At 43.5% G+C, this 27778-nt stretch overlaps 1 protein-coding gene across 9 annotated transcripts in view; it reads right to left on the bottom strand.

The window, feature by feature from the left end:
• Positions 1-27778, bottom strand: part of CAMTA1 (calmodulin binding transcription activator 1) — a 2131086-nt gene that overhangs the window by 229512 nt on the left and 1873796 nt on the right. For all 9 annotated transcript variants that reach the window (XM_082273273.1, XM_082273274.1, XM_082273270.1 and 6 more), the window contains 2 exons: positions 23628-23754; positions 4749-4883 (listed from right to left, as the gene is read on the bottom strand). In XM_082273273.1, coding sequence (XP_082129399.1) covers positions 4749-4883; positions 23628-23754 — 262 coding nt within the window. The remainder of the gene's footprint in view (positions 1-4748; positions 4884-23627; positions 23755-27778) is intronic.

Raw genomic sequence — 27778 nt, 5'->3', positions numbered from 1 at the left:
AAATATGTGGAGGGAGCTGAAGGTTCTAGTTACCAAACATCAGCCTCGAAACCTTAATGGCTTGGGGGGGATCTGCAAAGAGGAGTGGGACAAAATCCCTCCTGAGATGAGTGCAAACCTGGAGGCCAAATACAAGAAACGTCTGACCTCTGTGACTGCCAACAAGGGTTTTGCCACCAAGTACTAAGTCATGTTTTCCGAAGGGATCAAATACTTATTTCACTCATTAAAATGCAAATCAATTTATAACTTTTTTAAAAAGTGTTTTTCTGGGTATTTTTGTTGTTATTCTGTCTCTCACTGGTAAAATAAACTGACCATTAAAATTATAGACTGATCATTTCTTTGTCAGTGGGCAAACCTACAAAATCAGCAGGGGATCAAATACTTTTTTACCTCACTGTACCTTCTAATGATTCCAGAACCTCAAATGCAATATAAGTTTAATCAACTACCAGATCCAGGAAGATAAATACGAAGCAGCTCCCAGTTTACCAAAGTCAAAGAATCCTGCCGAAAACGTGTCGCTTTACAAGCGCGCTTACCGTCTTTACAATTCATTACGTTACCTCTCCTGCAGCACTGTTTGTTAATTGTGACGGATAACTTTGTACCGATGCAATATAAGTAGTTAGAAGGCGGATGATTCATTATAGGCAGGGAGAGCGGAACACTGCAAAGCAAATACTGCGGCCCGGCCCTGGCGTCGGTTTAAAGGGATAATAACACTGGCAGAGAGTGGAAATGCTTTGGGCTTAAATAATCTCTCCAAGACTGATATTCTGTTTTGTTGGGAGATGCTGGAGGTTTAAAAAGTCACCCCACTCTAGGTGATCTATGTACATTGCAGGGAGAATGGGTGCAGGTTCTTCCAAGTAATTCCTTGTCTCTGCCCCCTACCCATTACTGCCCGCCAGGGTCTGACTGGCAACTTTCGGGCCAGGGGGCAAGTACAACCCAGAGGCCCATGGTTCACCCTCCTACTCTCCCTCTTCCCGTCCTCCTTCTGACCCTCGTTCCAGGCTGAAGCCCTCCTCCAGGTGCTCTCTACCCACCGGCCGAATCCAGGTTCCCAACCTGGCCAGCAGGGGGCGGCGGAGGGAGATGGGACAACTCGGTTAGGGCTGGATAGGGGAGAGTCTCCAGTGGGGCATGGAACTGGCTTCTGCTCAGACACAGCTTACACCATTCTTTCTGGGAGGGGGGGGGGGGCTGCACTCTATCCTTTTCTTCATCCTGCACTCAGTAGGTCAGCAGCGGTGACTTTTTACTTCTCTCTCTTCACCAGGAATCCTTTACGCATGTCTGTGGTAGAATTAGTGCAGGCTTTTTACAGGGCATCAGAGCGGCCCAGGGGGAAATTGCCCCCCTGCCCGCTGGCCCAGTCCTCCCCTGCTGCCCACCCCTTTTGGAGGCTAAAGAACCAAGTATCATTTTGTAGTGCTGAGTAATTTGTATGGAATTTATTAATAATAACAAGAAAAGCAGTAAAATAGATCCCCTGCAGCCAGCAACAATAGACCCCTGCAGCAACAACAGATCCCCCCAGCAACACTAGACCCCTCCCAGCAAAAACAGATCCCCCCAGCAACAATAGACCCCCAAAGCAACAAAAGACCCCCCACCCCAGCAACAGTGGACCCCTGCTAGAAACAATAGAACTCACAGCAGCCAGCATCAATAGACCCTCCAGTAGCCAACAATAGATCCCTCCCTAAACAGTAGGTCCCAGCCAGCAACAACTGACCCCTCACAGAAATATAAGACCCCCCAGACAGCAATATAGCCCCCCACCAGCAACAATAGACCCCCCCTTTACAACAAAATATTCCCCCGCCCCCCAGCGACAATAGATTCCCCAGTAGCCAGAAACAATAGACCCTCCAGCACACCCCAGTACTCTATGCCATTACACCAGACATTGGGGAAGGGAGGGGTTCAAGTGCATGGGGAGACACTGTTGGAAGACCCTGTATGGCATCTCTAATCTTAACCCCCTTCCTTCTTTTTTATAATTTTGTACCTCCATGTTTTTCTTTCAAAGATTTTTTATTGAACATTCATAGATAGAAGTACAAACGTCAAGGGCAAAAGGATAACACACTTTCAGTTGAAGTGACCCTAGGAAAACAACTAGTCGGGTACAACCAAATGTCAAACAGTTTAGAGGTACATTATAAGTCCATTGGCCCCATTATATAAAAAGTAGAAAAAGGAAAAACTGGGTGAGGCCTTCCAGCCCCAAAGGAGACCCCATTGGGAACTAAAACTGTCTCCCTGAGAGTAAGAAAAACCCCCACCCCCCCAAAATAAGCTGCTTAAAGAATGAAAGGGGATATAAAAGTAGTGGTGTAATGGGTTCAAAGCTAACTAGACCTCACGTCCCTTACAATAATACCCAAAGAAAATATGCATGAACTGTTTCGTCCTGTGTTAAACTAGGGTCTAAGAACGCCCTTTAAGTATCTTATAAAACAGTGATCAAGCAATCCGGCCCTTTGTCACAGAAAGGTACTGATCTACCTAATGATAGAGCCAGATCGTACCTTTATGTTTTTAATGTTTTTTTAACTGATTTGCACATGTAAATGCCAGAAATTATCCTTTTCTGTTAGTGGAAATGAGCATCTTGCCCTCCCCCTCCAGTGATCTATGCTTAGGTAGTCGAGTTAAGGCCACCCCCCCTCATAACAAATGAGAGAAGGGGTATTTCTGACCCGTCTGGTTTAAGAGGGGGGTTTGTCTAACCAGGTCCATTATAAGAAGGGGTGTGTCTGACCAGGTCTATTATATGAGGAGGTGTGTCTGACCAGATCTATTATAAGAGGAGGTGTGTCTGACCAGATCTATTACAAGAGCAAGTGTGTCTGACCAGGTCCATTATAAGAGGGGGGTGTGTGTGACCAGGTCCATTATAAGAAGGGGTGTGTCTGACCAGGTCTATTATAAGAGGAAGTGTGTCTGACCAGGTCCATTATAAGAAGGGGTGTGTCTGACCAGGTCGATTATACGAGGAGGTGTGTCTGACCAGATCTATTACAAGAGCAAGTGTGTCTGACCAGGTCCATTATAAGAGGGGGGTGTGGGTGACCAGGTCCATTATAAGAAGGGGTGTGTCTGACCAAGTCTATTATAAGAGGGGGTGTGTCCGACCAGGTCTATTATAAGAGGAAGTGTGTCTGACCAGGTCTAGTATAAGAGGTGGTGTGTCTGACCAGGATTATTATAAGAGGGGGTGTGTCTGACCAGGTCTATTATAAGAGGTGGTGTGTCTGACCAGGTCTATTATAAGAGGGGGTGTGTCTGACCAGGTTTATTATAAGAGGAGGTGTGTCTGACCAGGTCTATTATAAGAGGAAGTGTGTCTGACCAGGTCTATTATAAGAGGGGGTGTGTCTGACCAGGTCTGGTATAAGAGGGAGTGTGTCTGACCCGGTCTATTATAAGAGGGGGTGTGTTTGACCAGGTCTATTATAAGAGGGGGTGTGTCTGACCAGGTTTATTATAAGAGGAGGTGTGTCTGACCAGGTCTATTATAAGAGGTGGTTTTGTCTGACCAGGTCTATTATAAGAGGGGGTGTGTCTGACCAGGTTTATTATAAGAGGAGGTGTGTCTGACCAGGTCTATTATAAGAGGGGGTGTGTCTGACCAGGTCTATTATAAGAGGGGGTGTGTCTGACCAGGTCTGGTATAAGAGGGAGTGTGTCTGACCCGGTCTATTATAAGAGGGGGTGTGTTTGACCAGGTCTGGTATAAGAGGGAGTGTGTCTGACGAGGTCTATTATGAGAGGTGGTGTGTCTGACCAGGACTATTATAAGATGTGGTGTGTCTGACCAGGTTTATTATAAGAGGTGGTGTGTCTGACCAGGTCCATTATAAGAGGAAGTGTGTCTGACCAGGTCTATTATAAGAGGGGGTGTGTCTGACCAGGTCTATTATAGGAGGAAGTGTGTCTGACCAGGTTTATTATAAGAGGTGGTGTGTCTGACTAGGTCTATTATGAGAGGGGGTGTGTCTGATCAGGTCTGGTTTAAGAGGAGGTGTGTCTGACCAGGTCTGGTATAAGAGGGGGTGTGTCTGACCAGATCTATTATAAGAGGGGGTGTGTCTGACCAGGTCTATTATAAGAGGAGGTGTGTCTGACCAGGTCTATTATAAGAGGAGGTGTGTCTGACCAGATCTATTATAAGAGGGGGTGTGTCTGACCAGGTCTATTATAAGAGGAGGTGTGTCTGACCAGGTCTATTATAAGAGGGGTTGTGTCTGACCAGGTCTATTATAAGAGGGGGTGTGTCTGGTCGAGTCTGTTTTAAGAGATTGCGTGTCTGACTAGGTCTGTTACAAGAGGGGGTGTGTCTGACCAGGTCTGTTATACTATAGAGCTCTCTGGGCAGCGTTGTCACAATACCTACTGGTACCTACTGGACTTCAAAGTCTTATTTTGATACACTGCAAAACTGCTATACCAGGAAAGTAGAGGTAAGACTACGACAATGGAGATTGTTAGTTATACGTTTGTTGGCAATTTCCTATAGCAAACATGTTCCTTTGGCCTCAATTTGCTAATCACAGGTGTAAAATGGAATGAATATTCCTATGAGGAGTGAATCATTTGGCAGCTGTCCAGGAGAGCATTACCTGGGTTTCTGCAGGAAGGTTGGCCCAAGCAACATCAGATGGAACTGTGATTCACATAGGTGATCTGCACCACTAGAAGAAACACTGTGAGAAAGATCGTGCACTTACCGTCCAAGGAGAGCCAGTCATGCTGGGAGGAAGGCAATGTCGGAAGAGCTCTGGCCTTATACTCAAACACCACAGAATTGGAGATGATCTGGTTGTTGAAGGCAACCTGAAGAGTGACCAGCCCAGTGTCATGTGCTGCAAGACAGGAATAGATACAGATCATCATTTCAAGGGTAACTCCAGCCAAACAGCTAAATGTAAAACTAAAAAATAAAAATTTACATTTTAAGCTTTCAGCCTAGAGCAATGTATATAGCAGAGGCTCCAAACTTTCTAAACAAAGGGGCGGTTTCCTTTTTTTTTTACTTTGCAGGGGACCGGACTGTGGCCTGTGGGAGTACAAAATGTCCTGCTGTCAGTGGGAGTAAACCATGCCTTGTCTTTGGTGTCAGAGGAATTGTGCCCTATCATTAGTGTCGATAGAACTAATTCTGTCCTATCATTGGTGTCATTGAAAGGAGTAGTGTCCCATCATTGGGGTCAGGTGCAAGAATTTTGCCCCTTTTTTGTTGTCAATGGAAGCATTTGTGCCCTCTCGTTGGTGTCATTGGGAGGAATTGTGCCCCTTTGTTTGTTGCCAGTGGAGGAATAGTGCCCCATCACTGGTATTCAGTGGGAGGAATAGTGCCCCATCATTGGGGTCAGTGGCGGAAGAGTGCCCCATCATTGGTATCCGTGGAGGAATAGTGCCCTATCATTGGTGTCAGTGGGAGGAATAGTGCCCCATCATTGGTATCAGTGGGATGAATAGTGTCCCATCATTGGTATTCAGTGGGAGGAATAGTACCCCATCATTGGGGTCAATGGAGGAAGAGTGCCCCATCATTGGTATCCGTGGAGGAATAGTGCCCTATCATTGGTGTCAGTGGGAGGAATAGTGCCCCATCATTGGTATCAGTGGGATGAATAGTGCCCCATCATTGGTATCTATGGAGGAATAGTGCCCCATCATTGGTATCATTGGAAAAATAGTGCCCCATCATTGGTATCAGTGGGAGGAATAGTGCCCCATCATTGGTATCTATGGAGGAATAGTGCCCCATCATTGGTATCAGTGGAAAAATAATGCCCCATCATTGGTATCTGTGGAGGAATAGCTCCCCATCATTGGTGTCAGTGGGATGAATAGTTTCTCATTATTTGGGTCAGTGGGAGGAATGCTGCCCCATCATTGGTATCAGTGGGCAGAATAGGATCTCAATATTGGTGTCAGTGGGAGGAATGCTGTCCCATTATTGACACCAGTGGGAGGAATAGTGCCCCATCATTGGTATTAGTGTAGGAATAGTGCCCCATCATTGGTATTAGTCAGAGATATAGTGCCCCATCATAGGTATCAATGGAGGAATAGTGCCCCATCATTGGTATCAGTGGAAAAATAGTGCCCCATCATTGGTATCAGCGGGAGGAATAATGCCCCATCATTGGTATCAGTGGAAAAATAGTGCCCCATCATTGGTATCAGCGGGAGGAATAGTGCCCCATCATTGGCGTCAGTGGGAGGAATAGTGCCCCATCATTGACACCAGTGGGAGGAATAGTGCCCTATCATTGGTATTTAGTCGAAAGAATAGTGCTCCATCATTAATATCAGTGGAGGAATAGTGCTCCATTGTTGGTGTTAGTGGCAGGAATTATGCCCCATTGATGGTGGATGTAATAGTGCCCCAAGGGCCGGATAAAGGCAAGCAAAGGGCTGCTTCCGGGCCCTCAGGCTGCAGTTTGGAGACCACTGGTATATAGTCTTGGGAGTTGTGGATGGGTGGATGATTACAAGATTATATACATTTTTTTACAATCTATATACATTGTGTGTATGCATAGCATAATGATGGCAGATTCCCTGCACTGCCCTACTTGTGTAGCTCTAACACAATTTCTTCAGCTGACAGAAACAGTTCAGTAAGTGAATTAGTAAAGGGGTCTATGGGTAACGCTATCCATTCACTTATGGAACTGCAGAGCACAGCTGCCCCCCCCCCCCCTCTATTCAGGTTTCCTGCAGTAGGGAGGGATGAAGCTGCTGCATACTCTGCAATACCCTGAGTGAACTAGTAAGGGGGCCAACAGACCCCTTTTCTAGTTGAATACATTGCAGGCAGATTGTGAATATCAACCAGGCAAGACAAATCTTCCTCTTCCAGTACAACAAAATGGACAAGATTCACTCATCAGTAACCAACAGAAATGATGTCACGGGTTGAAAATGTGGAAAAGGTGGAGTTGGGGTTTAATAAATCTCTCATAAACCAGATGGAGATGCGTTACAAGGCATTATCCGTAAGGGTGGATGGCAGATTTTTTCATCTCCGGGCCTTATAGCTGGTGCGGCAATCAAGCTGCATTTGGGGCACCATATATCTCGGCTGAATGTAGTGACGCACGATGGTACTTGTGCTGTTTGTTCCATCCTTAGCTACAACGAACACATAATTACCATCCATAATTTATTCTGCTAATGTAAAAATAGCATTTTCATCCTTCTGCCCCGAGATTTACAACCACTATTACCACCGCTAAATGTTCCAGTACTTTCCTAAAAAGCAAATTAGTTTATGTAGAAATATTAATACCCATTTTGGATTGCTACTGATGAGGATTGAGTGGTCTATGAAAAATAAATGTGGCCAATATGATTTGGAGATCTGGATTGTGGCCAAGTCAAGTTGGATGATCTAGCCAGGTTCTTCAAAAGCATATACATGTAAAAACAGCTTTGTTCCCCCTAACCCCCATGTCCCTTCCTGCTCTTTACCCCAAAATACACCATACGGCCAAACACTTGCGGGCACCTGATCATTGTACCTATATATGAGCTTGTTGTACAGCCTGTTTCAAAACTATGGCTATTAATATGGAATTGCCCCCAATTCAATGTGTGGCTTTGACAGCCTCTACTCCTCTATGGAGGCTTTCCCCAAGATTTTGGAGAGTCTCTTTGGGAATTCGTTTCCATTCAGCTAAAAGAACATTTAGAACCTCAGGTACCAATGTCGAATGAGAAGACCTGGTTCTCATTCAGCGTTCCAACTCATCCCAAAGGTTTTCAGTGGGGTTGAGGTCAGGACTCGGTGCAGGACACTTGAGCTCCTCCAAACCAAACTGGTCAAACCATATCTTTATGGAGTTGGCTCCATGCTTCTTTTTAAAGAATTCCACACAATTTTGGAGAGGGTCTATAAAAGGTGTGCCCATTTGTGAGGTCAGATACTGATGTTGGATAAGAAGATCTGGCTCACAACTGGGTTTCCAACTTATTCCAAAGGTGTTCAGTAGGGTTGAGGTCAGGGCTCTGTGCAGGACACTCTAATTCCTCCACACCAAACTCACCATGTCTTTATGGAGCTGGCTTTTCACACAGGGGCACAGTCATGATGGAACAGAAAAGGGTCTTCCCCAGACTGTTGTGACTAGGCTGAAAAAAGCACAATTGTCTAAAATGTATTCGTATGGAAACACCACAGCTAAAAAATTTGGAGGTGTCCCCATATACCTAAAGCATTAAGGGTAGGTGTGATAATAAACAAATGTCCAGAAACATTAGGACAAATGGGTAATACAAAGGACACTAGAATACTCACCTTTTCAGGCATCTACTAATTAGTGTGCCATTGGTTCCTGCCAGCAGGGGATCTGTTTGAAATCATGGGGCCCCGTACAGCCTATCTGACAGGGCCCCCTCAGCCTGGATGGGTGTGTAGGTGCAGGTGCATGATCCCGAACGCGGCTCCATCCACATGTACAAACCACCCATTCATGCGGTCAGAGAACCCATGTAAATAAAACCTTGATTATGTTTCTTTCAATAAATTTTTACAATATTCAAAGCTCTGGGGTGGAGGGTGACTTTAGAAAAATATCAGGGGTCTAAACAGTTCCTTGGTATCTCACTTTTGAGAAAGAGAAAGTGATTGAGGACACAAATTCCCCAGTCCTTCTCTGGCAGCCTTAGCTGCTACAGTATGAATGAACAGGAACCCCTCTATAGAGAAGCTCCCTGTTCATTTACAAATTGAATCCTAGTAAACACTGGGAAGGGGGGAGGAGGGGGGACAAGAGACACAGGGGGATCAAAGCTACAGGGGATGATTGGAGTGGCAGAGGGGGGCCAATCCCTGAAACCAATCTCCCCTTGTGGCTCGTCCTGCAGCAGCTGAAAGTCGGCAGGAGGGAGTGTAGCAGAAGGCAGCTGTGCTGCAGGGAGGGTAACTGCCTGTGCTATAAAGCTACCTGGGTCCCTCTGTTGAACTAATAGGGCCATACAGAAGGGCTGATTGATGCTACCCCCTTATCAGTGGCTTTGCCTGCCAGGGTAGTGCCGTCCATTAAGACAATAGAGGTGGTTGTGTCATCCGTCACTCATGGAAGCATGCAATGGGTTTGCATTGAGGCTGGAGTGCCCATCCCTGACACTCCTTACTCAGTGCGACTCAGTAGCGCTGAACCTGGTAAAACCACAGGATCAGTGCTACTGGTCTCCCCACCAACCACCCCCGCCACTGCACTTAAAACACAAAAATGACACTGGTAAGGTCCTGGATCCTGCTTTTGTTCAGGTATCCACAATGCCAGCAGGTAGAATGTGTGTCTCCTGGAAGCCAAGGGTCCTTTTATTTTTAGATCCTGCAACCGTGACAGTACAGGCATTCTATGATTTGTACACCAAGCTGAAGGAGAAAGGAGATGCGATGGGGATTTTATATCAGCTGTAAATTAACAATGATCATACCACAGTTATTGATCCAACCCACTCCATTGAGAACAACAGATTATAGAATCAATTATGGAGGATTTCCCATCACTTTATGGCCAAAAGCTACATTTGATACATCTTTCTAAATTTATTTTTTATATTTGTTATATAAATTTGTAGCACTGCCCCCCCATAAGGACTGCAAGGTTCCACACTTTCGGTTCCCCCTGAGTTACCAGCATACAAAAATGTCAGTTTCAAGTCCTTACATTCTCCTTCCTTGGTTCGCGCCAATAATCAGTCCACTGGTATTTTGGTTGTTTTGCGTTTATTATAAATTAGGGATAGGAGAAGGGAATAGTGGGATACTCCAAATTAACTATTGCACAAGTGGTTGAGGACTCCTATCTTTAGGTACAGCCAGGCTGTTGATTCACCCTGCCACTATGGGTGAATTTGGGGATTTAGTCTCTTTGCCTAAGACGACTTGATGGATTAGCAATTATCCTCAGGACTCTCTCACTAGCATCCTCTTTCTTTTCACTGCTGACACCCGTCCACTGACTATCCTACACAAGGGGTGCCCCCCCTCAGGTCAGGCCCCTTGACATGAGTCCCTGTACTCACGATACCCTGGTCCCAGGGTCTCCCCCTCAGTCAGCTCTCCATGACCTCTGGGTTCAGCTCCTCTCATACGTTCCTCTGGCCCTCAGGACTACCTCCTGTAACCACATGCCACTACTACAGAGGAGGAGGCAGCTGCCCCCTCCCTCCAGGACTCTGCTCTCCAGCCAAAGACCTTGCAACACATGTGCTCCTGGCTTTTATACAGTATCCCAGAATGCACCGAGGCAACCTACCCTCTGACAATCACCAGCACTGTAGCAAAGCCTGTGCATCCATTTGTCAGGTTTCCTCCCACTGTCCAACATGCCTCCCTATTGGACCAGTGTGAAATACTCCTCTAGACACAATGAATCGCATACTGAGCACAATGAGCAGACCTCGCTAACAGATCCTGCTCTCTGGTAGGCAGAGAACAATATAGATTTACCTGCAGCCCCTCTGGTAAGCAGACAGAGCTCAAAACTATACTTCTCTCACTAGCACCTACCTAGGAGGGTGCTACACTCACCCCCTCACCAAACGAGCCATGTCCTCACTAGCACCTACCTAGGAGGGCGCTACACTCACCCCCCACCAAACGAGCCATGTCCTCACTAGCACCTACCTAGGAGGGCGCTACACTCACCCCCAACCAAACGAGCCATGTCCTCACTAGCACCTACCTAGGAGGGCGCTACACTCACCCCCCACCAAACAAGCCATGTCCTCACTAGCACCTACCTAGGAGGGTGCTACACTCACCCCCCACCAAACGAGCCATGTCCTCACTAGCACCTACCTAGGAGGGTGCTACAAATTAAAAAAAAAAACTGGCAATAAAACAGCTTGTATGGAATGGGTAGAAATAGAAAATGTGTAAGTGTTTTGCCTTCCTCGGTCACATGACGCCATGCATCTCTTAGCGTTATAAAATGAGCTCAAATGCACTGATATTTTCAGGTAAACACAGAACAAGCCTTTGTTTTTTCGCTAATGATATTGATAGCGTGCTAACGATCCTCTATTAGCAGTATGACCGGCTGTGTCCCTTCCTGTACGGCTCTGACAGCCAATGTAAAAGCTTCAAGTAAGCGGGGACTTTAGACACATTAGCAATTAGGATTGGCAATATGTCAGATTGCGTTCTCACATTAGCTCATCACCAGTAAAATAAAAGCAAGCAGTTTACTAAACAGATGTCTTTTCCTTTGTGTCCGGCCTGGAAATGTATTTACAGGTGATATTTACTGAACCAGCAAAAAAAACAACAATAGGTGAGCCGGGAACAAGGCATTGTGGGATAGACTTTGCTGTACTGCATTGTCAGGTGATAGATAATAATGGAAACAATGTAAATGCAGAGTTGGCGCATCTTCGCCATCACATGACTGACGCGTGAAGCACAGGAAGGAAACAACCATTGGTTCATGGGGCCATTTTTTTTTTTTTTCCTGACTCAGTTTTGAAATGCTGAGAAGGAGGATTTACTTGCTACGCACACGTTTTTTCATGTGGATGACTGTTAGGCTTTGTACATATGAGTTGCAGCTTTGAGCCCAAGTCTAGTCAAGGAAAAGATTCCCACTCAACCCACTTCTTATGTCCCTAGGGTGTCAAGGCTTTGCTACTCGCCCTGGACTTACAGGAGAATACTGCAGAGAGCAACCTTTCTGTGGCGCTGCTCTCTGTGGTTTTCAGGACCTCCAACCACCGTAGTATAAGGGGGGCGAAGTGGACATTTAGCAGATCGAACCTTTCTTCCAGAAGTGCATTTGTGAGGTCAGGCACTAATGTGGACGAGAAGGCCTGCATCGCAGTCTCCGCTCTAATTCATCTCAAAGGGTTGAGGCTCCTCCACCCCAAACTCACTCATCCATGTCTTTATGGACCTTGACACAGCGGGAGTGGGGCTGGAGGAGGAGAGGCGGTGATCGCCACCTCCCTTCCCTGATCATCAGGGAAAGTGTGAGAAGACCCGCCTGCTTATGTAAACAAAGCAGGCGGATCTTCTCAGTGACAGACAGAAAGAGATCACTAGATTCAGCATAGCTGAACCTGCCATCTCTGTCACAGAACTCCCCTCCCCCCACACACGTCAGTAAGCATAAGGCATACATTTAACCCTTTGATCACCCATAGGGTTAACCCCTTCCCTGCCAGTGTCATTATTACAGTGACAGTGCATATGTATAGCACTGATTACTGTAGTGATGTCACTGGTCCCCCCAAAAGTGTCAAAAATGTCAGTTAGGGGTCCAATCTGTCCGCCGTAATGTTGCAGTCCTGCTAAAAATCACACATCGCTGCCATTACTAGTAAAAAACAAAAGAAAAAAACAATAATGACATAAAATGACATAAATCTTTCCCGTAGTTTGTAGACACGATAACTTTTGCGCAAACCAATCAAAATACGCTTATTGCGATTTTATTTTTTTACCAAAAATATGTAGCAGAAAACAAATTGGCCTAAAATGTTAAACAATTTTGATTTTAAATTTTTTTTTTGGGAATGTTATATAGCAGAATGTGAAAAATATATATATATATATATATATTTTTTTTCAGAATTGTCGCTTTTTTTTGTTTATAGTGCAAAAAATAACAATGGCAGAGGTGATCAAATACCACCAAAAGAAAGCTCTATTTGTGGGAAAAAAAGGACATCAATTTTATTTGGGTACAGCGCCGCACGCCTGCGCAATTGTCCGTTAAAGTATTGCAGTGCTGAATCGCAAAATATGGCCTGGTCATTAAAGCGGTTGTAAACCTGAAAAAAAAAAAAAAAAAACCCTGCAAGACAAAGGCATAATGAGCTAGTATGCATTGCATACTAGCTCATTATGAATTACTTACCTTAGAACGAAGCCCCGACACGGACCCCCGGACACCGCTGTGGGAGCTGACATGATCCCTCGTCGTCTCTTCCGGGTTCGTCGGCTCCGGCGCTGTGATTGGCATACGTGCGGGAGTAATTTTCCGGCAAGCTCCCAGCAAGGGAAGCTGAAGGTCCACCGCTCGTGTGAGCGGCCGCATGCACTGCAAATATCTCCTAAACCGTTCCGGTTTAGGATATATTAATTGCAGACTTGTATAAAGTACTCAAAATTTCTACTTGAGTAAAAGTACAAGTGCTCGATCAAAAAGTGACTTGAGTAGAAGTGGAAGTGCTCGCAGAAAAAGTTACTTAAGTAGAAGTACTAAAGTATTCAACATTTTTTTTACTTAAGTATTGCAAGTAGTTTTTTCAAAAAAATTGCTACTTAAGTACTAAAAGTAAAAAGTACCAGTAGTTTTGAAAAAAAAATTCTACTCAAGTACTGAAAGTAGAAGTACAAGTACTGTGTTATGTAGTTATTAAATAAAGAAGTCAAAAGTTTGAACATCATATTGTTTTTTATTATTAAAATGATTTATTCAAATGATTAACCTGTGTTTGTTAGTAGTTTCTTGATGCACTTTAAGCGCTGTAGCACCATTTATTTGTTTGTTTCATATTTTCTTTTTATTGGAAAGATTTGGTATAGCAGCTTTTATTATACACAGCCTTTATTTTCGTATGCGCTGATTTACAAATGACATTATACACATTTTTTTGAGCTTTATGTAACCTGCCATCTACTGTTCTGGCAGTGGTAATTTTTTTAAAAGTAACGAGTAACTATGCAGCACAAAAAAAAAATACTTGAGTAGAAGTATCGAAATCATCGAAAAAATGTAGTGAAGTAAAAGTAGAAGTAGGAGAAAAAAATTCTACTCTAGGAAAGTACAGATACCGCATTTCGGTACTTAAGTACAGTACTTAAGTAGTTCTACTTCGTTACTATACATCTCTGATTAATTGTACCTACAGGTAAGCCTTATTATAGGCTTACCTGTAGTTAAAAGTGGAAAAAAGCAGGATACTACCGCTTTAAGGGGGAAAATCTTCCGGTCCAGAAGTGGTTAAATCATCTTTGGCTTAACAAAAAAAACATTATTTCGAAATGGTACTCTAATAACACACACAGTCTTGATTTCAGAAATATGTTTACAGTTCGAATTCAACTGGAATAGGATGTAAAATTCTAATCAAATTTCAATTCAGATTTCGGAAATTTGAAAACATTTCGTTTCGTTATTCCGTGCATTTGGTAAACTTTGTTTATACTGTAATTTGGGTATTCGGATGTATCCGAATCTCAGAATAATTAAAAATTTGTCTAAATATTTATGCGGAACAAAATGAACCGCACATGCCTACAGTTGGAAGTTGGAAGTCACTGATCTGGAGCATGTGGTGTCAGGGTGACTTCCCCTCCTGCCCACCCCTTGTCCCAGCCCTGGAGATTACATGAAGAAACAAAGACATAATCAATCATTTATGATCAGAAGATATCATTGTAGTTGAACTATTGATCAAAGCCCACTTCTGTTGTGTGGCATACCGATAATGTGATGTGACTATAGATTGATTATTCTTGTCGGAAGGAAAGAAATCGTGCATTTACTGAAGTGTGTATATGGCCATCATCAGATGTCCTAACATTTCCCTATTCAATTCAAATCTAGAAAAGAAGTTTTGGCTGGAGATCCACCTCAATACATCATATTATTAATGACTGACGATGACACCTGAAAGCCACTGAACATTCCTGCTAAGTGACAATGGCACTTGAACACGTCACCCCAAACCCAACCCCCCATCCCAGTTCCATGCAGCTACTCTGGCTAATGTGTAAATTTAGCCGAGTTATAATTTAGGTCTTCAGAGCGCGATGGCTCGTTCCATTCCTTGGGCATCACACTGGAAAATCAATACACATAATATGAAATTAATTTTGTTTTCCACTTGCAGGACTGCACAGTAATTTATATCTGAAAGTCTGCAAGCATTTCCTCCTTGTGTTTGCATGCGGTAATGTGGCTCTAATGTCACTTTTACATGGATAATTGCTTCCTCTGAGCTATAACCATATCCTCAATACAAAAAACCCAAGACAACGCTGCAGCTGCTCCACCCCAATGGTGATTTATGGGGCAGCCTCTCCGACCCATTAATGGATCACTTAATGGAGAGAGCCGTCCTGGGTGTCCTCCCTGGGAGCCTTCTACGGAGGACGTTCACTCTTCTGTATAGAGGCAAAACAACAACTATTGTCATATAAATCACACAGACCCACCGGGCTGATATGGTGTCAAAAAAGAAAAATGTTCCCTGATTCCAAAAAAGTAAGTTCAGTATTATCTCACAAAGAGAAAGCAAGATAGATAGATAGACAGATAGATATGATATAAGAGATGGTCAGAGGCTGCAGGCATAATACAGGACATGGTCAGAGACTGCAGACGTGCTACAATAGATGGTCAAAGATGGCAGGCATGATAGAAGAGATGGTCAGAGACTGCAGACATGATACAGGAGATGGTCAGAGACGGCAGACATGATACAAGAGAGGATCAGAGACTGCAGACATGATACAGGAAATGGTCAGAGACTGCAGACATTATACAAGGGATGGTCAGAGACTGCAGACATGATACAGGAGACTGTCAGAGACTGTGAACAAGATATAGAAGTTATTGGAGACTGGAGACATGCTTCAGGAGAAAGTAATTACCTGGAGACATATTACATGAGACTGCTAGAAATCACTGTTTTATCAGGGAACTAAGGAAACACAGATTAGTAGCTGCTGGGACCCCGAGGGCTGCACAAAAACTGCCAAAGGGCCACTGGTTGGGTTTAAGGTTCTAAATGATTGACTTGTTATTTCTAAATGTTATTATAAGCAAAAACTATTTGTGGGAAAATCATAGTTTTTAGAGGGATTACTACATGTGTCTCTTTTCTATGTGGAGAGGCTAGGAGGTATCAGAGAGAGTTAGAGAGAGAGATGGGTAGATAGATGGGTTCACTTTAACCTGAGCCACATTTCTGGTCCTTTGGGGGTCAATGTATGGATATAAGGAAGGCTTTTCTAAAATGTTGGAATTTACTTCTCCCTGGATGTCAAGAATATACAGAGCAGTCACTGTTGGTACACTGCTCACCTACTGCCATCATGTGGTTAAATGTAGTATTGCACCCTGTCTTGTGTACATACACTTACCATTGGCAGGAGCTTGGGTTCACACTTCCATGAACCCCTGCACACACATCACATAGGTTACTGGGCTTATACGAACATTATTTAGTGTACATTATGCAGCTTAAACACAAAGACACTGTACAAATTGTGAGTAAAAAAGGAATGGACTAATTTACAAATATCATAAACTTATACTGTATTTTATTCACAATATAATATAGATAACATATCAAATGTTGAAAGTGAGACATTTTGAAATGCCATGCCAAATATTGGCTCAGTTTGGATTTCATGAGAGCTTCACATTCCAAAAAAGTTGGGACAGGTAGCAATAAGAGGCCGGAAAAGTTAAATGTACATATAAGGAACAGCTGGAGGACCAATTTGCAACTTATTCGGTCAATAGGCAACATTATTGGGTATAAAAAGAGCCTCTCGGAGTGGCAGTGTCCCTCAGAAGTCAAGATGTTAAGAGGATGACCAATTCCCCCAATGCTGCGGTGAAAAATAGTGGAGCAATATCAGAAAGGAGTTTCTCAGAGCAAAATTGCAAAGAGTTTGAAGTTATCATCATCTACAGTGCATAATATCATCCAAAGATTCAGAGAATCTGGAACAATCTCTGTGCGTAAGGGTCAAGGCCAGAAAACCATACTGGATGGCGGTGATCTTCGGGCCCTTTGACGGCACTGCATCACATACAGGAATGCTACTGCAATGGAAATCACAACATGGGCTCAGGAATACTTCCAGAAAACATTGTCGGTGAACACAATCCACCGTGCCATTCGCCGTTGCCGTCTAAAACTCGATAGGCCAAAAAGGAAGCCATATCTAAACATGATCCAGAAGTGCAGGCGTTTTCTCTGGGCCAAGGCTCATTTAAAATGGACAGTGGCAAAGTGGAAAACTGTTCTGTGGTCAGACGAATCAAAATTTGAAAATTTCCTTTTTGGAAAACTGGGACACCATGTCATCCGGACTAAAGAGGACAAGGACAACCCAAGTTGTTCTCAGCGCTCAGCTCAGAAGCCGGCATCTCTGATGGTATGGGGTTGCATGAGTGCGTGTGGCATGGGCAGCTTACACATCTGGAAAGGCACCATCAATGCTGAAAGGTATATCCAAGTTCTAGAACAACATATGCTCCCATCCAGACGTCGTCTCTTTCAGGGAAGACCTTGCATTTTCCAACATGACAATGCCAGACCACATACTGCATCAATTACAACATCATGGCTGCGTAGAGGAAGGATCCGGGTACTGAAATGGCCAGCCTGCAGTCCAGATCTTTCACCCATAGAAAACATTTGGCACATCATAAAGAGGAAGATGCAACAAAGAAGACCTAAGACAGTTGAGCAACTAGAAGCCTGTATTAGACACGAATGGGACAACATTCCTATTCCTAAACTTGGGCAACGTCTCCTCAGTCCCCAGACGTTTGCAGACTGTTATAAAAAGAAGAGGGGAGGCCACACAGTGGTAAACATGGCCTTGTCCCAAATTTTTTGAGATGTGTTGATGCCATGAAATTTAAAATCAACTTATTTTTCCCTTAAAATGAAACATTTTCTCAGTTTAAACATTTGATATGTAATATATGTTGTATTCTGAATAAAATATTGAAATTTGAAACTTCCACATCATTGCATTCTGTTTTTATTCACAATTTGTACAGTGTCCCAACTTTTTTGGAATCGGGTTTGTAAATGAATTTATTGTAATCAATTGCATTTCAATGATCAATTTAATGACTTAATTATTTGTTTAAGTTGTTTAAATAATAATTAAACATAAATAATTGGCTAAATAATATATAACACAATTATTAAACTTGGCTAATTCTATGCACTTTTAACACCTTGATCTGCACTTCTCGCCTCTTGGCACATATCTCCCGCATATTTTGTGTAATATCATTTTTGTGTAATATAATTTTTCTGTGGTGTGTATACATAGGAAGAATGCAAGCATATGTAAATGGGTATTTTAACCACTTGCCGACCGCCACACGACTATTTACTGCGGCGGTCAGCCCCTCACAGGCAAAGCGACGTAGGACTACGTCGCTAGCCTGTGAGGCTCTACGCCCACTCGGTCACGGACCCCCCCGCGCGTGTGCCCGGCGGATCCGATGTCCGCCGGGCACTCGCGATTGTCCGTTACACCGGGAGAAAGGCAGGCAGCTAATGTAAACAAAGCCGCCTGTCATTCTCCCCTGTGTAAGAATGGAGATCAGACGGTTCTGCTATGTAGGACCGTTGATCACTGTTCCTACACCAGTAGCCACATCCAATCACAGTTAGAATCACGCCCCTAGGGACACACTTAATCCCGCCCTCTCAAAAAAAGTTAACCCCTTCACTGCCAGTGTAATTTTTACAGTAACAGTGCATATGTATAGCACTGATTACTGTAGTAATGTCACTGGTAACCCCAAAAGTGTCAAAAATATCAGTCAGGGGTCCGATCTGTCCGTCGCAAAGTCGCAGTCCCGCAAAAAAAATCGCAGATCGCCGCCATTACTCGTTAAAAAAAACCCAACAAAAATGACAACAATCTTTCCCTTTGTTAGTAAACGCAATAACTTTTGCGCAAACCAATCAAAATACGCTTTTTGCGATTTTTTTTACCAAAAATATGTAGCATAAAACAAATTGGCCTAAAATGTTAAACAAATTAGATTTTTCCATTTTTTTTTGGGGGGGGGGGGGGGAATTTCATATAAAAAAATGTGAAAAATATTGTTATTTTTGCAAAATTTACGCTCTTTTTTTGTTTATAGCGCATGATCAAAAAATCGCACAGGTGATCAAATACCACCAAAAGAAAGCTCTGTTTGTGGGAAAATAAGGACATCAAATTAGTTTAGGTACAGCGTTGCACGACCGCGCAATTGTCCGTTAAAGTCACGCAGTAAAAAATCTCAAAAAACCCCCTGGTCTTTTAGCAGCCAAATCCTCCGGGGCTTAAGTGGTTAAGTGGTTAAGGTTAAAAACTTCCTTTGGACAAGATCAGCAAACGTGCTCTTAGCCAATCAACTGTGAAAACCCAACATTAAGTGTCAGTAAATGTTCTCAACTTGGTAAAAACGGGGGCAAATCAAGACAGTAAGTGTGTTTGATGGCTTTCATGAAAATTTTTAGCGGTAAGATTTTAAAGGAATTTAAAACAATTGTCAACTAGATCAATTGCTGTGATACAAATATGCCGCACAAGTCTGAACCTTTTCCCCACGAGTGTAGAAGCTGCCAGGTTTAAGGATGAGCTAGGGTTCAGGCCGAACCTGCAGAAAACGGTCACATGACAGCAGGTCTCCACTCCAATCTGGAATTCTCCATCCTGCAGCTACAGGTAATAAAGAAGTGGGGATGCCCCTGACATCATTCATATAATATGACCACATGGCCATATTTGGACAATGTCATTACTAAATATAGCCTTATGGTCATATTAGGTCAATGAGGTCACTGACATCTACATGCTTTTTTTATGTTTGGCTGTGGGGCGGGGACGCTGGTGACAAAATTGAACTAATATGGTCACATGTCCATATTTGGTCAATAACATTCTCCAAATATGGCCATATGAGGCCAATGATGTCACCAGCACCCTCCCCTCCCCTCCCTTTTGATCATATTAGGTCAATGACGTCACCCGTAACCCCACCCATTTGTTGGCCATATTAGGCCAATGGTGTCATCAGCATCGCCTTTGTTACATGAGTATCCCCTTTGTTATGTGCAGTAGGGAAGCCAGTGACATCCTTAATCTAATATGTCCACATGGCCATATTTGGACAATGTCATTACCAAATATGGCCATGTGGCCATACTAGGTCAACAATGTCAGCGGCATCTACAGCCCTTTGCTACGTTTGATTGTGTGGCGGGGAACAACGGTGACATCATTGTCCTAATATGGCCCCATTTGGTCAATGGCATTGTCCAAATATGGCCATAGCAATTCTACGCCTTTGTTGGTCATATTAGGTCATTGATGTCACCAGCATCCCCTGGGTTACGTTAGTAATCCCTTTGTTACGTGCGGCTGGGGGGGCAGGGATGCCGGTGACATCACTGACCTAATATGGCCACAGGGTCATGTTAGGTTAATGATGTCACCAGCATCCTCACTCCTTTGTTGGCCATATTAGGTCAATGATGTCACCGGCATCCCTGCTCTTTTGCTGGCCACATTAGGTCAATTATGTCACCACCAGCATCTTCGCCTTTTTGTTGGCCATATTAGGCAGAGATGTCTCTGGAATCACCAAGGCTTTGTTACCAGCAGTTACAGAGTGGCGATGACAGTAACATCATTGACTTAATATGGCCACATTTAGTCAAGGACACTGTCCAAATATGGCCATGTGGCCATATTAAGCAATGATGTCACCAGTATCTCCGCCCTATTGTTGGCCGAATTAGGTAAATTATGTCACCAGCATCCCTTTGTTGGCCATATGAAGTCAATAATGTCACCAGCATCCCAACCCTTTTTGTTGATCATTTTAGAATAATGATGTCACCAGCATCCCTGACCCTTTGTTGGCCATTTTAGGTTAATGATGTCACCAGCATTGCCACTCTTTTGTTGGTCATATTAGGTCATATATGTCACCAGCATCCCTGAACCCTTGTCATGTGCAACTGCTGGGTACTGAATTCCATGGCTGCAGCTTATAGAGATGGCAACCTGCTGTCATGTAACAGTTTCCTATGAACCTTAGCTCATTCCTCCAGGAGATAGTTGCCCCTCAGACTAGCACTGTAGACATAAACAAAAAGAAGGGCGCACCAGCCTAGCGCATTATCCTCAGTAAGCTTTTTATTGATAAAATATTTTAAAAATGGCTACTCACAAACATGCGATGTAAACCAGCATATTAACTCTATCGTACAACGTCCATGATGTAAGAGTCCAATATCTCATGAAAATTAAAGGCTAACTCTCAGAGGCTCTGAGGAAGAGGCACAGCCTCGAAACACGTTAGCCTTTAATTTTCATGAGATATTGGACTCTTACATCATGGACGTTGTACGATAGAGTTAATATGCTGGTTTACATCGCATGTTTGTGAGTAGCCATTTTTTAAATATTTTATCAATAAAAAGCTTACTGAGGATAATGCGCTAGGCTGGTGCGCCCTTCTTTTTGTTTATGTCTACAGTACTTTGTCGACCACCCCGGTCGTAGAGGGCAGCAAGGCTTAGCCATTAGTGGATGCCAAGTGAGAGTCCCGAGATAGAGGCAGTCTGAGAACCTGATTCTGAGCGCAGGAGCAAGGTGCCAAGCATCGCAAAAAAGCCCCTCAGACTAGCACCTGGCCAGCTATATCAGTGGTGCTTTTGTGTTACAAAGCTGGTCGTTGCTGTGTTCCTTCTGCCATGATGTAGTCTTCCAGGAAACCTGAAATGTTTTTAAGGACCAGTCCACCCAACATTAATTTATGAGTTGGCCCTGGATCCTTTTAAGCCTTGGATGTTCTATCAGTGAAAATCTCTCAAGTAACGATGAGCTCAGGTGTGTTCTGATCCTAGTCTAACCCCACCTGATGGAGTCTACCAGGAAGCTGTCACCTGTACTGGGCCCACTATCAGTGGATGAGGCCTTCCGCGCCCTGCAGCCCCTTGCATCCGTGTGGCTGCAGGGCTGGAAATATCCCAACCAAAGATGATTGGTCCAGTACAGGTCACAACATCCTAATAGGCTTGCACAGGTGGGTTCAGACTAGGATCTGAACCCACCTGAGCTTATCCATAGCCTTGTTCCTGTCCACCAGGGGAGTGTAGGGTGTCCCTGCCTACTTTCCTCTCTGTTCCTCTGTACTAAAGAATGAACCCTGTACACCAGTGGTTGTCAACTTATGAACGAAAGGGGACATCAAATGCAGCCCTTTACATCACCAAAGGGCCATGTTCAATATATGAAATGCTTGAGAAAGGAGCCAATAGGAGTTCCAGAGCGCATTACCATAGCAACCAGCTCACCAGTGGTGTGTCATCACATCCTGCCTTGTGTCCCACAGTGGCTCTCCTTACTTCCTTGAACATTGGACTTGGTTTCCTCACTGACAACACAGTGTTTGCTGTCACAAGCGGCTCTTCTGGTGGACACCTTCCATCCTTTTGGCAACAGGTACCTGCACGGATTATGGCTCCCTGGGACATACAGGGCATCCTATAGGAGATCATTACCTATATGGTGTTATATTCATCTTCTGCTGGGGATCCCTGTTATGATGATTCCTATTTTCTCAGTTATGAGCGTTTAAAGGTTTTGGCTGATAATAAAGGTGGTTATTGGACCCTATAGGTCAAGGTCACCTCCTTACAGTCTCTCTTAAATATTGAGATGAGGATTTAGTGTGGTATACACACAGATAGTAATGCATATGTGGTTTGTATGGCTTGGATGTTGAAGTCCCCCTGATGGATCCACAGATTGAGCTCGGGTGCAGGGTCTTAAATGACAGACATAAATAAAGACAGACTTACAGCTTGGTCTTGATAAAGCTAAGGGTTGCGAAATGCGTCGACCTACTGGCTGTCATATCTACTATTGGAACCTGTCCACTCCACTGCACATTGTCGGTTATATAGGATTACCCTATCTCCCCCACCAGGAGTGGGTGCTCTCTGTCTTATATCCTGTTGCATGCTGTTTTTAGAATGTATTCCTGTGATGTATGTCTTTTGTATACTTGTGATGTATGTCTTTTGTATACTTGTGATGTATGTCTTTTGTATACTTGTGATGTATTCCATTTGTATACTTGTGATGTATGTCTTTTGTATACTTGTGATGTATGTCTTTTGTATACTTGTGATGTATGACTTTTGTATACTTGCCTTGGACATTATTTATGTCCCAATGTTCAGTGACTACTATGTGAATAAAAGTTTACTAATTTTTTACTAACTGTGTCTCAATACACTGCCAGTAAAGTCCACCAAAATAGGCAGAACTTGGGTTCTGCAAACTTTTATGCACCTTCCATCCAAGGTGGCATGGCTGCAGATAAGCTCTTTTAATTTTATATTTCTGTGAGTTTTCACTTGGCTTTTTTATCATAATAAACCCATTGATGCTGCACTTAGCTGGTACCCCCTTGTGTTTCTCTTTTGAAATGCTTGAGAGGACTGTCAGAGACTGCAGACATAATAGAGGAAATGAGGGTCAGAGAGTGAGGACCGGATACATTGTTGGCTGAGGAGATGCTGGAAAAGACAATACGAAGCTGGGAAGATGTTACATGAGGCTGGTAGAGATCAATGCTATTACCCTAATCAATGTTCCCACTATAGACTGCTGAGGTCTGAGGGATGCACATCATATACCAAAGGGCAGCATGTGGTCCTTGGCCCGCAGATTGGGCACCGGAGCTGTACACAATCTAGGATAAACCTATGGAAGAAATGTACAGACCTACAAACTGGACATGAAGTATAGAATGGAGTATAGATGACTTGATAGATGACTTGATAGGGCAGGTGAGGCTTACCTGGGCAGTAGCAGCGTAGAACACCAGGCTGTATTAGAGATGCAGGCACTGAGATCTGATCAAACAAGCAGCTGTAGTTATTGCTGGCTTCTTGCCATGGCCCCGTAATTAAGACTTTCACGCCACCCTGAAAAGATAAATGGACCCCGTGTGAATTTCCAGCCAATCTGTACAAATAATAAAGTGAACAGTGAACTGCAAACTGAAGGGTGTTAAAGGTGACAACACAACCACTACCAATTGAAGACCAATAGAATGCAAGGTCTTCTTATAGTTCATACTGGGGGGGGGGGGGGGGGGAGATTTACTAAAACTGGAGTGCAAAATCTGGTGCAGCTCTGTATGGCAGCCAATCAGCTTCCAACTTCAGCTTGTTCAATTAAGCTTTGACAATAAAACCTGGAAGCTGATTGGCTTCTATGCCTGCACTAGATTTTGCACTCTCCAGTTTAAGTAAATCAACCCCAAAGTTCATCTTAACCCAAGAACAAAAATTGATAGAACTGCAGCTTACTGGTCTTAGCTGCATTCGTTTTCCTTTTTTTTTTACACGTTTCTCTCTTTATTTTGATCCTGCCATTAACTCACTTCCTTTCCCTTTATCTTTCAAAAACTGTTTCTAAATGTCAGAACTTTCATCCCATTTCTAAATTACTGCATTTGTAAATTTTAGAAGCCAATACAAAGGAATAGTAGAGGTAAAACAAAAAAAAAAAAACACTTGTGGGTTTATAGTAACACTAAAGGCAAAACGTTTTCATTCGTTTTGGATAGAGTGGAGTAGGATTAGAACCCCTGTCAGTTTTTATTGCTGTCTGTGTCCCCATTAACCACTTGCCGACCGCCGCCCGACTATATACGGCAGCGGTCATCCCCTCCCAGGCAAAGTGACGTACCGGTACGTCACTAGCCTGGGAGCGAATAGGGGGCGAGCGCGGGCCGCCGGAGGCGCGCTCCCACCCCCGCTCGTACCCGAAGATGCCGGCGCGTGTGACCGGCGGACCCGATGTCCGCCGGTCACTCGCGATCGTCGGGTGGAGAGGGAGAAAGGCAGGCGGCTAATGTAAACAAAGCCGCCTGTCATTCTTCCCTGTGTAAAAGCACTGATCACTCGGTCCTGCTATTTAGGACCGTTGATCTGTGCTGTTACACACACAGCCACTTCCAATCACAGTAAGAAGCACGCCCCTAGGGACACACTTAACCCCTCCCTCTCCAATAAAGTTAACCCCTTCCATCCCAGTGTCATTTTTACAGTAACAGTGCATATGTATAGCACTGATTACTGTATTAAATATTGTTATTTTTTCAAAATTGTCGCTCTTTTTTTGTTTATAGCGCAAAAAGTAAAAATCGCACAGATGATCAAATACCACCAAAGGAAAGCTCCATTTGTGGGGAAAAAGGACGTCAATTTCAATTGGGTATAGCGTCGAACGACCGCGCAATTGTCTGTTAAAGTCACGCAGTGCCGTATCGCAAAATAGGCCCTGGTCAGGAAGGGGGTAAAATCTTCCGGGGCTTAAGTGGTTAAGGAGATTCACCCTCTCTATTTGTCCTGTTTACCATTATCATTGAAAGTGGAAGTAAAAGAAAACCCCAAATTTTGGGTTGTTCCCAGAGATAATTCTTTAGAGTCTCATCCCCCACCCCCCATCATTTTGGTAGCAATACCCCAAACAGTATAGAGACCCCTGGATGAGAACTCCTTAAATAGGTCCTGGTATAGTTTAACAGCTTTTATATGTCCAATTTTTGTACTACAGACTGCAAACATTCCAAAATCCTATTAGCTGTGTGAGCCTGCCATCTAGTGATCATCTGCCTAACTGCAGGGACAATAGTCACACTAGACCAGTGGCACTCAACCTTTTTGAGACCAAGGCCTGATAAATTCTTCCAACATCCAAAAATCTAATCTAATCTAATCTAATCTAATCTAATCTAATCTAATCTAATCTAATATAATATAATATAAAGTGTGAATATAATATAATATAATATAATATAATACAAAATATTATAAATATATACTGAAATGTGTAGGGATGCACCGAATAATCGGCGGCCGAACATTATTCGGCCGAAAATAGGGAAAATGGCACTTTCGGTGTTCGGCCGAATAAATCAAAAGGCCGAATAATTTAAGCCGAACAATGTCTCTCACCTCATTGCGGCTCGCGGTCCTCTATTATGTCCTCTGCAGTAACCCTCTGATATGTATGCATTCTCTGTAGCTTCCGCCCTGACCGCGGCTCGCGGCTCACTTCCCGCTGGTGTCCTGTCCGGCCGCGTAGGGGGGTGTGACGTCACGCGCGCGTCCCGCCCCCTGCTCCTGACTGGCGGCTCCTTCACACTTGGTCCACGCCCCGCCCCCCCCTGTTCGCGGCATTTGGCTCTGGCTGCAGTTATAGAGGTATGTGATGTGCAGCTGAGCACATTTGGGAGAGAAGAATACAGTTGCTGGCAGCTGCACAAGCATTAGTGTGCAGACTGCCATATGTTGTTGCCACAGTGCCCTATAAAGTGCCCCTTGACATAAAATGTGGCCATCAGCGTGCCCCTTATTTTATGCTAAGGGACATGCTGATGAGCATATTTTATGTTAAGGGGCACTCTGATGGGCATATTTCATTTTAAGGGGCACGCTAATGGGCATATTTTATGTTAAGAGCAATGCTGATTTAAATGTTTTGTTTTGCCCATCAGAGTGCCCCCTAACATAAAATGTGCCCATCAGCGTGCCCCCTGACATAAAATGTGCCCATCAGCGTGCCCCCTGACATAAAATGTGCCCATCAGAGTGCCCCCTAACATAAAATGTGCCCATCAGAGTGCCCCCTAACATAAAATGAGCCCATCAGCGTGCCCCTTATTTTATGCTAAGGGACATGCTGATGAGCATATTTTATTTTAAGGGGCACTCTGATGAGCATATTTTATGTTAAGGGGCATTCTGATGGGCATATTTTATGTTAAGGGGCACGCTAATGGGCATATTTTATGTTAAAAAATGCGAAACACCGCGTTCGGTATTCGGCCTTCGGCCTTCGGCCAAGCATTTTATTATTATTCGGCTTCGGCTTCGGCCAAGAATTTCATTTCGGTGCATCCCTAGAAATGTGTATATGTTATATTATAATTATAAAGATTTTTACTGAAGTGTGTATTATAAATATATACTGTAGGTTTCTGCAGGCAGCCTGTAGTGGGTGGGGTCTAATGGGCCCCTCCCACAGCTCTGCTCTTTGAACAGGCTATGTACAGAACAGCGATGTCACTGCTACTCTTACAAGGTGATATCTGGCTTTGCCAAAGACATTTGGCGCACACAAAGTGGACTACAGTATATCCTTTGTGGCAGTTAAGTAATATACTTCAATTAAAGGTTTTTTGCCCGGAGTTCCGTTTTAACAGACCAAATAGGAGCAAACAGGAGAAATTAAAAATACAGATAACAATTTTAAAGGTTATTCTTTAGAGATGCAGTTTCATCCCCCACCCCCCATCATTTATTAGCAAAACAGTATAGAGATGAGAACTCCCTAAATAGGACCTGGTATAGTTTAGCAGCTTTATTATGTCCTCCACTTTTTCTACTACAGACTGCACACATTCTAAAATCCTATTAGTTGTGTGAGCCTGCCATCTAGTGGTCATCTGCTTAATTGCAGAGAGAATAGTCACACTAGACAAGACCAATGGTACTCAACCTTTTTGAGACCAAGGCCTGGTAAATTTTTACAAAATTCAAAAATCTAATCTAATCTAATCTAATCTAATATAATATAATATAATATAATATATTGAAATGTGTATATACTATAATACAATTTTTCAAAATATATACTGAAGTGTGTATATAATATAATACAAAAAATATATAAATATATACTGAAATGTGCATAAAATATTTTTAAAAAGATATACTAAAGTGTGTATACAGTATAATATAATATAATATAATATAATATAATATAATATAATATAATATAAAGTGTGTATATAATATGTAGCACCCTCCTAGGTAGGTGCTAGGCAGAGAAAGTATAGTTGCTTTGTCTGCTTATCAGGGGGGCCTGGTTAATAGCTAGGCCTGGTGCGTGTGTCCAGGGTGTGATTCGTCTGGTCTGAGGGAGTGTCCCCACTGT

This window comes from Pelophylax lessonae (assembly GCF_965119305.1).
Source record: "Pelophylax lessonae genome assembly, chromosome: 12".
In the NCBI taxonomy this organism is placed as follows: domain Eukaryota; kingdom Metazoa; phylum Chordata; class Amphibia; order Anura; family Ranidae; genus Pelophylax; species Pelophylax lessonae.
The sequence above is the reverse complement of the archived record's forward strand: the minus strand, read 5'-3'. Positions and strand labels throughout refer to the sequence as shown.